This window comes from Condylura cristata, unplaced genomic scaffold (assembly GCF_000260355.1).
Source record: "Condylura cristata isolate star-nosed mole 26May11 unplaced genomic scaffold, ConCri1.0 scaffold00001, whole genome shotgun sequence".
NCBI lineage: Eukaryota > Metazoa > Chordata > Mammalia > Eulipotyphla > Talpidae > Condylura > Condylura cristata.
Genome location: NW_004567102.1, coordinates 85703636 through 85714360, shown reverse-complemented (window position 1 = coordinate 85714360; position 10725 = coordinate 85703636). Strand labels below are relative to the sequence as shown.

Sequence of the window (10725 nt, the reverse complement as noted above, 5' to 3'; positions counted from 1 at the left end):
GGACCCTTCGGCACTGGCTACAGAAATGGATTGTCCAGCGCCATCCCGTCACCTGCCACGTATTGTGGACAAGGCACCTCGGGGCATGGAGGCACCCCAACCAGTCGTGGATGGAGCCTGCCCGCTGACTGACCCTCAACACCAGAATAAGCCACTGGACCCTCTCGCAGAAGCTGGGGTTTACTCTCCTCAAGTCCGAACGTCTAGAACCGCGAGCTCTCAGAACAGCGCCCTGGAAATGAACAGGAGGAAAACGCTCCCGCACCAGCGGGTCAGAGGGCAGCCGGCCCTTCCAGAAAAACCCCCAGTGGGCCCGGCTGCTCCGTACAGCGAGAGTCACAGGGGTGAACCAAAGAGGGGGGGCAGCCGCATCCGTGCAGAGGAAAACTCTGGTGGTAATTGAGAAGAGCAGATACAGGTGGGTAGGGAAGGTCAGTGGGGGCCGGAGAGATGCAGAGAGGGGATCCCTCCCCTGGGCTGCCCCTGGGCTCCCCTGGGCCACCTCTCCCTTTCTCCAGGTTACAGGTTACTCAGGCATGCAGACCGAGCTGTACACATGGGCGGTGGCTCACGGGGCGAAGACAGCCTTGCTCTCAGCTGCCTGTGGCCGGGAGGCTCACGGAAGCTCCCCTTTCTGCCCTCACCCCCCGCCCAAGACAGCTCCCAGCACGCGTGGGCATGAAAGCAGAGACCGAGGCAGAGGGAGCCGAGCAGCGGAGACTGGCTCGAGGGAGCAGGTGTGTGGACGGAGCTGACAGCAGCCATGGTCGAGCCCGAGCTGGAAGGAAAAGACCAGAGAGAGACCCAAGAGGAGGTGACCAACGAGACGGAGCCGAGAAGTGGCCGAGGATGGAAAGGCGATTAAAGAACGGAACGGAAGGCTTCTTACTAGTCACAGCAGCACAGCGATAACGGGCCCTCAGACACTGAGGCGTCGCCCCGCAGCATGATGGCGCCGTCAGACTCTGTACGACGCACTTAGGCGTGAGCCGGGCAGTCACCAGACGCTGCTATCCCCTATTGCAGGCCACTCGCAGTGACTCCCCCAAGGGGGTGCTGCTACCGGGGACGGGGTTTTTAAAGGTTTACTGTAACAGCAATAACAAAAGTGCATTTTTCTATCTTGATACTTCATGTGCTTTTGAAGCACTTTATGGACAGCAGGATACACCGCCCAGCTCACAGAATCGCCGACCTGCTCCCGGCCCGGCTCATGTCTCAGGCTCAATCCTAGTGCGATCTCTGCTGAGCCAAGAGGGAGACTGAGGCAGAAAGGAGTGAAGTAATGTGCGTAAGGAACGTTAGGAGCTGGGAGGCGAGGCCTGGCAGTTTGGTTCTGCCAGTTAGATAGACAGGCTGGGGAGGGTTCCTGTGTCCACTCTTCCCTAGGGGCAGGAGCGCCCCGCCCTCTGCTGGCGGAGTCCGGCCCTTCTGGTCGGGCCTGGGAACCTGCTGGCGCCTCCCACCCCCTCCAGCTTCCTCAGGTGCAGGTACCTGAACAGCTGCCGGGACGTAGCCATGTCGTAAGATGAAGGAATACACGTGTGCACAACAGGCTCTTCAAAGCATCACATCTCACTTACTGATTCTTCTAGAAGGAGGAAAGAGGAAACAGGCCACCCCGCCAGCCAACCTCACGCGCCCTCGCCACCATGAGACCGGGTGGCTTTGAATTCCCACAGCCACCACCCAAGAGGCGGTAGCCGAGGCCTGGACAGATGATCAGGTGTCGAAAAAGACTGACAACGCCCGTGGGGACACCCCCGTGGATCCCCACCATGCTGAGCTCTGTGCACCCAACTCTGTTCTTGGGACAAGGTGGGGGTGGCGGGGTCCCTGTGCCTTAAGGAGGCAGGGCTGTGTGTTCCGGGAAGGCAGGCCAGGGAGACGGTTCCAGGGGTGCGGATGGAGGGTTGGGCAGCCCGTGAGGACACCCCGGTATTCAGCCACTCACAAAGGGGAGAAGTCTTGGAACCAAGTGTTTTCTACGGACCCCTTCTGGCTTTCCCTTCACCTCGCAGGAAAAGGGCACACCAATGTCTCCTTTATGTCAGAAGGCTTAAAAACTCCCCTGGTATGTGACTATACAGGACCCCAAGTTGAGACCTGATTTATTCTAACCCTTCGTTTTTCAGGTAGGAAGCGGAGACCCCGAGACGCCATGCCTCTTACGAGAGCTCACACACAGGTCAGAAAGAACTAAAGCTGGTCTCAGACGGCGGGTGAGGAAGGACACTTCTCAGGATGCCAAGTGACAGATGTAAAGTGGCTTCGGAGCTCAGGTCTGCAAGGCCAGGTGGCTGTGATGTCACACCCTGCTCCCCAGCCCGGGCCTCAGAGCCCCAGGGGAGCTTGACTCTGCTACCGGCCCTGCCCGCCTCTCCACCTCAGCAGGCAGGCTGCCTGCACCTTATTTTGCCAAGTGCCAAATAGTAGCTTTCTTATGTAAAGTAACAGCTTTAGGTTATAGCTCCAAGTAATAGCTTTAACTTTCAAAGTCTGTGTGTTTCACGTGGGTTTCCTCACGGACCCAAATCCCCTGGATTCCAGAAGACCAGAGAATGCTGAAGCCCAGGGCCACCCCCCCTCCCGAGCTGGCTGCGGGCCCTGGTGTCTGGCTGTGCTGGTGGCCTGGATGCCTGTCTGGGCTCCTGTGCGTCTGAGTCTGGCCCCCGCCTGTCAAGTGCTGATTTCGAGAACCTCAGAATGTTACTGACAGTCACTCATTTTCCCCCACAACGTACAGTAAGATAAGAAGCTCACGAACAGGACCCGCCTTGCTGGAAAAGCGGGTATCAGCGGAACCCCGTTTTGTCCTCCAGAGTGTCTTCATCGGCATTAAATACTTTCGGATGTTGGGGACTTGTCAGCATTATTTGCCTCGTCGAGTCCGCACCCTAGAATTCCTAGACAGAGGCAGGAACCCACACCTGGCCCGGCACAAGGGCCTGCTCCCGCATTGCTGTGTGTGGCCGGGGGGCACACGCAGTGAGTGTCGTGAGCGTGGGCGAGGTGTGTGCGGTGCGTGTGTGTTTGGTGGTGGGGTGCCTGCTTTTATACCAGGCAAGAGCGTATGGAGTGGCCGCAGGTTCACCTAGGGCGTCACTATACTTCCGACCAAAACCCCAACTGGAACCGAATAAATGGGGTTCAACAAACGGATCAGGAAGAGAAATGAGTTAGGACAGACAAGATTGTGAAATAGACGCATGGGACCGGGCAGGGGAGATTTTTCAGGTAAATAAAGACAGGGAGACCCCTCTGGGTGGGGGAAGGTTCTAGAACCCAGGCAGGACCGAGCAGCCGGCCCTGGGCTCAGCAGGGGCCTGAGGGAGGCAGTCAAACCAGCAGAGGGGGACTGACAGGGCTCCCAGGCAGGGCCCCGGGGGCCTGTTGGGTCCCCAAGACGTTTCCCCGGGGATTCTCCGGACTAGCTTTGGAGTGATATAGCCAAGCTCGTTTTCCAGCTCCACGCTCCTGCTGCCGTTCAGGGGTCCTGCCCCCCCCCCCAACGCAGGAGGAGGCTGTTACCTCCCAATAGTTACTTGAGTGCTTGTGACTTTCCTTGTTTTAAATTTACTCCGCTTGAATTTCAAACGTGATATAGGAAAATAGATACAGCCCACATACATTCAAGTTTTTGGAGCCCTCAGTCATTTCAAGGGTGTAGAGGAATCCTGAGAGCTAAAAGTATGAGAACCCCTAGAATGTTAATATGATGACCGAGTATTGAGTGGGATTGGGGCACGCCATTAAACGCGGGAAAAGTAAAGTGACGACGTCAGCTCTCACCACACACACAGCATTGAATTTCAGATAAAGGACTGTGCCAAACAGAAGAAGCAAACTATGAAGGCATTGGAGGAATAAAGGGAATAGTCATACAGTTTTGGGGTGAGGAGATAAGCCCAGGAATCATGTCCTTTAACATGAATAGGTTGTTGTTAATAAATTACACCCTTTTGTAGGAAAATGCAATGTTAAAAGCTAGAGCGATTGAGAGAAAAATATTGGCCAAAGATATTTTAAAAATTACTGCTGAGAATCCATAAAGGACGCGTCATAGGGAAAGAATGCAGAATTCAATCGAGAAACAGAGGAAGGCTATGAATTGGCCTCTTGTGGGAGGGAGGAAAAGGCCAGCCAATGTGAAAAGATGGACAAACCGATCATTACCCGGAAAATGGAAATTTAAACAATGACATTTTCTTCTCCCCATCAACTGGTAAAGTCATAGCGCTGCTGTGGAGCCCCAGAGTGGGCGGGGCCGGAGGTGGGGTGCCTGCACGGGCAGGGGCGGCCTCTTTGGGGGACACCCGCACACCTCCTTCGACAGTCAACTGTGCTCTGCGTCCGACTCAGCGGTCCCACAGCCAGTCGTCAACCCCAGAGCTTCACAGACGCTTGTGAAACAGACAAGCTGGAAAACCCGCTCTCTTTGTTTTTGAGCGGTGAGGAATTAGGGACCCTCAACAGCCCTGAGAAGAACCAACCACGTCCCAGGCCGTGGGGCTGTGTGGACACATCTGGAAGGCAAAGCAAGGCAGGTCTGTACCTGACTTGCAAACATCACCAGGAAACACTGAAAAACAAAGCTGGAGGGTCTGGCAGAGGATGGTCCCTCTTAGGGACAGGCAGCCCCCAACCCAGCTCAGGAATATGTGGGGTGCGCAGGAGACCACAGGGAGTGGTCCACAAACACCCACAGAGCACGATGCTGACCTGCTCAAGAGTTGTGGCTCTTTGACATTTTTCACCATGAGAAAGATCCTTGTATTGCTTGAGAGATTTGAAAAGCCCCCCCACCCAATCCCCCTTTGCGATCCTGTGAGACAGTTCTGAAGCTCCTTCTGCACCAAGTCCCTGCATCACACGCAAGGGGAAGCGGGTGGTGCTTAGGGGGTTGGGGTGTTTAGGGCAGCCAGCACTCCTTCTGCAGACTCCTGGGTGCAAAAGTTGGGGCGACGGAACCCCACTGAGTAGATCCAGTGGTCAGGTGCTCAGGACACCCTTTGCTCAGGATACCCTTTACCCCCCCCCCCAGGAGCAGATACCAAGCCTGGGGTCACACACCCCTGCCCTGGGTGTCCCTGTCCCTGGAGGCACTCAAACAAATACACCAAATTCCATGAGCCCAGAGGGACAGCTTTCAGACGTGTGGCTGGAAATGAATGCAAATTGGGGCTACAAAGGTTTTCTGTCAAACGCTTCCACAAATGTAGAATCAATTACCATTTGATGCACCAGACGCTGAAAACACTTGCTTGGGAGCCCTGCACAGTAAGCCATGATTAACAATGGCCAAATCCTTTTAACTGGACATTAATGCTGTCACCCTGAATGACTGTTGATCTGCCGTGGCTGCCCCTCAGGGACCCTGCTCCTCCGCGGTGCTGCCTCCGGAACCCTAGAAGTCTATAGGGACGACCAGGTGTGGCCACACCCTTCCCCCAGGGGCTGCCTGGCTGCTGTCCTGGGCTGACTGTCTCCCTTTTCCCTTCATCTCCAACATTCGCCCTGAACCCCACTTGCCCAGCACCCCACAGCACTCATCTACCCACTGTCATCCCTTAGTTCAGTGTGTGTGTGGCTCTGTCTGCAAATGTCCCACTATCTCGACCGTGCTGCATGATGAACATTCTTAAAGACAAAGGCAGCGGGGATGACGTCACTCACGATCGAGGGACGAGGGACCCCAGTTCCCAGCCCGAAGGCAGCTGCTTTCCCCAGACGCCCTGTGCACAGCCACCTTCAGCCCCGGCGGCCCAGGGCCCTCTGTTTTCCAGCTGGAGCCCCACCCCCCTTTCCATGGCTTTGCAGGGGACACAGCCCATGCGGTTCCTGCCCCCCAGCCCCAGCAGCTTGCTTCTGGATGTCCCCACCCCACCCTGCACGGAGGGGCTGCTTTTTGAAACCAGAATCACAGCCCAGGTCTTGGCAAGAACAAATGGTCCTTGAGGAGCAAGAGTCAGCTTGCCCTGTGCCCTCAGCTGCTCCGCCGAGCCCTACTGACTGATGGTGCTTCAGAAGTCTGGACCAGGTCTTCTCGCCTGAGGCCGGCAGGGTTTGTCGTGGTGACAGTCAGTAACTGGTTCTGAGGGAGACAAGTGGCTCCCTCACGGGGCCCTGCACTGAGGGCTGGTGTCTTCAGGCACAGACTCCTGTTATCTCTCGCCCTGGGGAGGCCAGGGGAGTCTCTAAAGTCTATAATGAAATAGAGGCTAAGTAGGTAAATCGCTCGCAGACCCTAAAAGTACAGAGTAAAAGCGACCACACCTTCACCTCGAGGCCCTGTGCACAGCGGCCTTATCTGCAGCCACCCAGCCCACTGCAGCCCTGAGCTGAGCCCCCACCTCAGCTGAGTTCCAGGCCCAGCCCGAGCACCCGCCTGAGCTGAGCCCTGGCCTGGGCCCCGGCCCGAGCACCCGCCTGAGCTGAGCCCCGGCCCCAGCCCGAGCACCTGCCTGAGCTGAGCCCCGGCCCCTGAGCTGCGCCGGGAAACTGCAAGCGCAGAGGAAGGCCCCACCCAGGGCCTCCCAGGCCGGAGACCAACACCGAGCTGTCTGAAGAAAGGCCACGCCACACCGCTGTAGGAACTGCCCTGGACAGCAATGGCATCAACCAAGTCCACTTGTCGCTCCCTGGCCATGACAGCCTGGTCCTCAAACAGACAGAACCTCAGTTCTTCTTTTGATCAGGGCAGTGGTTTTGCTCACCCTTGACACTGTCCCCTCAGTGGATTTTTCTGAAAACCTGATGTCCCGGGGGGAGCTCAGAGCCCAGTGAGACAGTACCAGGCAGCCCCCGGAGATGCAGGGTAGGTCTCAGCGCTCTAGCTGTCTCCCGCCACTGCGGGAAGAGCTCGATCCCCGCCGGGGTGACCCCCAGGGCGCAGCAGACCTCTCCTGTCTCCCCGCTGCTCCCTCAGCAGTGCATTTCAGTGGATCTGCCCATTCTGCTCCCCACTCTGTACCTGGTGACTCCTCTCACCCCTAGCCCCCCATACCTCGGGTCTGCACCCCAGGTCTTCTATGCATAAATAAATCATATAACTAAAAAAAAGTGCCACGAGGGAGGAGGGTGGTCCAGGGCCCGCGCCTGTGGGCTGTGCAGGGCCGAGGTGCAGACCAGCGGCCCACAAGGAGCCTTTGTGATGTGCCTCCCAGCCCCTCCCTGCTCTGTCCTGGGCTCCCTGCAGCTCTGTCACCCCGCCGTCGGGCTGGTCACAGCAGCGGCCGGGCTGGGCCTCGCTGCTGGGTCTTCACGTTGGCTGCTGACTTCTCCGGTCCGCCCACGGCTGTTGCTGGCACGCTGGTCAGGCACCCCTGGACCTGGTCAGGCACCCCTGGACCTGGTCAGGCACCCCTGGACCTGGTCAGGCACCCTTGGACCCAGTTTGGTCACGACGCTCTCACTCCATCACTGACATTGGTTTTTGCAGATTTAGTCACAATCCAGTACATCCAGGGTGAGAAACCTTGGCCTGTGCCCTTGTTCCTCATTAAAATATTTTTATGTCATCATCGGGGGTCAGAGTCGAGGCCGTGGAAAAGCTTAAATAGGCAATTTTCTTGCCATCTCCAGTGGCCACTTGCAAGGGTCCCACCGGACTCCAACCCCTATCTTAACTCGCCGGAAGTGCTCCTCTGGCTGGAGGCGTGGGCCCGGGACGGAGTCTTGCTCACACAGACGGGAGGGCTGGAGAGGACAGGCCGTGGGCAGCACTGTCCGTCACAGGCCATGGAAACATCACAAGCAAGGGTCACGTCCTCACGAGAGCCTCCCGGGTCTCAGGCTCGTAGGGAGGCAGCTGGCACCTCCGTCCCAACAGGCGGGTGAACACGGAGACCGGTGCCGTCCCCGGCCACGGAGTCCTCCTGACATTACTACGGCCATGTGCTTCTCAGGCCGCCCCTCGGAAGCTTCCACCCAGCCATCCCGCGCCACCCCAAACCACACGGGCATCCAGAGGAAGGCAGCAGAGCCGAATACACCAGTAGATCCAGGCTTACCTAGCAAACACACGTTATCGCTCATACTCAAAACTTCCTATTTCCCCTACACACACCACAAGCCAGTGAGCACCAAGACTCTTCTGGGGTACCAAGCCATGATCCTTCACCAGAACTCAGCACCTCTTCACAGACGCATGCAAGAAAGACGTTCTTCCGCAAGCATGTATCCAACAGAAATCACCGTCACAAGAGTCTCTCTGGGGGTCACCCCTCGAACGGGGGGGAGGGCTACTGGCACGTGAAACCTGGGTGTGCTTCATCACCGCGAAAGCCCACCCACTTTTGAGTAGGGGACACCCATGTTCCTGAACGCCCTGCCACGGCCAGAGGAATGGAGGGGCCAGCAGGGTCTTGCACAGCCACCCAGCCACGCCAGCACCCCGTGGCCCTCCTCCTGCCTCGTGACTCACAGAGAACACGCCCTGGCCCGCCAGCACAGACACAAGAAGACACTCGGCATCACGTGAGCGCACAGAAAGGGCACCGTTTGCTCCTCCATCTACCTCGGAGACACCATGGCTACCACCATCGCCGCCCCTCACCCCACCCCGGGGCACACACTGGTTTATTTCAGTAACTGCCTCGTGTGTCCCTTCACTCCAGCAACTGTCTACCACAAGGTAGGTGCCCCAGGGAGGAAGGAGGCATTCAGGCCCCGTCCATCTGCTGAGATGACAGGAAAGAGAGGGGCCCAGCCTGTGGACCTGCGGGGGGCAGGAGTGGGAGCCGGGGCCCCTTTTCTGCCAGGAGCCCCCAACACCGCGGGGTGTGTGTGCTGTCTGGCAGGATGGGGGTCCCAGGACTGAGGAGGACCAGCGTTCGTCCCTGCAGAGTCACAAAGAGATGTTCCGTTCTGGAAATAAATCTGTCATCCACGCTGCCCAAAGGAGCCACACCCCCAGACAGAACCTACACCGAGGGCCAGTCTGTCTGCCAAGAAAAGGACTCCCCAGGGGCACCCCTAAATACACTGCAGGGACCTGCGATGACAGGGAAGCCGGCTGGACCCCAGCTTTCCCCTCAGACCAGCCGGGTTTCACACAGTCCGTGCTCTCTGGGCGTGGCAAGCATCCCCACGGGCTTTTCCAACCAAAAAGCACCCCAATTTCAATAGGGCTAAAGGAGCCTCGGTGGGGTCCACCATTTAGGCTAGTGGATACCAGGGAGTCCCTGAGATGCTTTCCAGAATATAAAGAATATGATGTCTGAGAAGAAAGGGGTCACGTCCCACGCCCGCGAGCTGGGGTACCACAAAGGATATCTCGCAGGACTGTCCTTAAGGGCATTTAGGAATCCTGTTTGTTGTGAACCTGTGGGAACAAACCAACATTTAGTATTCAGGCACTCACCTCCCGAGCAGCACCTCCATGCGCAAAGCTCCCTCATCTGCATACAAGAACAGGGGGCTAAAGATCCACTCAATAGTTACATTTTGTGTGTGGTAACCGCCCCCGTATGCAGATCAGGGGCTGAGATTCCACTAACGTCAGTCTAGGGGAGAACGGCAGGTTCGTAATTAGACCCGACATCTGCAGGCTCGTTCCATGCAGGCAGGTGGGTGCCGCCGCCTTTCCCGTAAATTATAGTTCTGATCCCGCTTTTGTTTTCCTGGTGTTAATGGGAAAACAGAACACGCGAGCCGCTTTATCCTCCTCTTCTGTGAAAGACCGCTTCCCCAAAGTTGTTAACCTCTGGCCAGGAAGGCTCGGGAGCCAGGCTGCTCCCGGATAAGCACTCTCGGATCGTGTGTGCAGAGTCGGGTGTACGGCATTTCAGCAGGAACGTGGGTACTTCAACGTGCCCTGGGACGCCCACGTGCAGGCACACCTGCCGAGAGGCCGTTTTGGCTTGTGTGCTGGCATTTTGCGCTTTACGACTAAAAGCCTGCTCTGGAGGACCCTTGAGGGGCCCGTCTCGGGCCCTCGTGGGACTTCACGACGCCCTGAGCTTTGGGGAGCAAGGGGAGGGACAGGGAGAAGCGGCCGGCGAGGCCGAGTGTCCCCGTGTGTGTGCTGTGGGGGCGGCTGGGCCCAGGGCGGTGGAGGACAGCCAGCTGGACGGCTTCGCCTTCAGCCCGCCAGGCCGCGGGCGAGACTGCACGCCTGAGCGCTGACGTCTGGGGGGAGCGGCGTGCCCAGAGCAATGACTTCTCCGTCCTCTGACGTCTCCCAGACACACGACCTCGCAGAGGACGCCCCTCCCTGGGGGCTTGACAGCAGGACCCTCGCCCTGAGCCCTCCCTGGCCCTGTGCTCTCCCCTCTCAGGGCCTGGGGAGCCTGGCAGCGAGGAGGTGGGGACGGTTCCTGCTGCCTTCAAACCACTGACTTGGCCAATGTTTTGGAGTTTTAGGGGGATATTGGGAACCTGGTAAAAACCTCCCTGAAGGCATCCCGTGCCAGCTCAGATAGGGCTGGTGAGCTGGCCCGTGGGGCGCAGGACATGGAGGAGGGTTGTTTGCAGGCAGCTAAGTCCTGCATGCTCTTTTGCAGAAGACAGCACTAGCCAGTGGATGAACGGCTGACGCCATTTTTTCGGAGGAGATGAAAGTGTTTTCATCCCAGCGGGGTGGCGGCTGTGCGTGTGCCTGTGTGTGTCTGTGTAGATGTGTGGGTCTCTGTGTATGTGTGTGTGACTGTGTGTGTCTCTCTGTGTGGCTGTATGTGTGACTGTGTGTGGGTGTGACTGTGTCTGTGTGTCTATTTGTACATG

General features: G+C 57.7%; 1 protein-coding gene across 6 annotated transcripts in view; it reads right to left on the bottom strand.

Moving 5' to 3' along the window:
• The window catches only part of ZDHHC14 (zinc finger, DHHC-type containing 14), a 184086-nt gene that overhangs the window by 18933 nt on the left and 154428 nt on the right, over window positions 1–10725 (bottom strand). For all 6 annotated transcript variants that reach the window (XM_012721990.1, XM_012721999.1, XM_012722003.1 and 3 more), the window contains exon 5: window positions 9277–9325. In XM_012721990.1, coding sequence (XP_012577444.1) covers window positions 9277–9325 — 49 coding nt within the window. The remainder of the gene's footprint in view (window positions 1–9276; window positions 9326–10725) is intronic.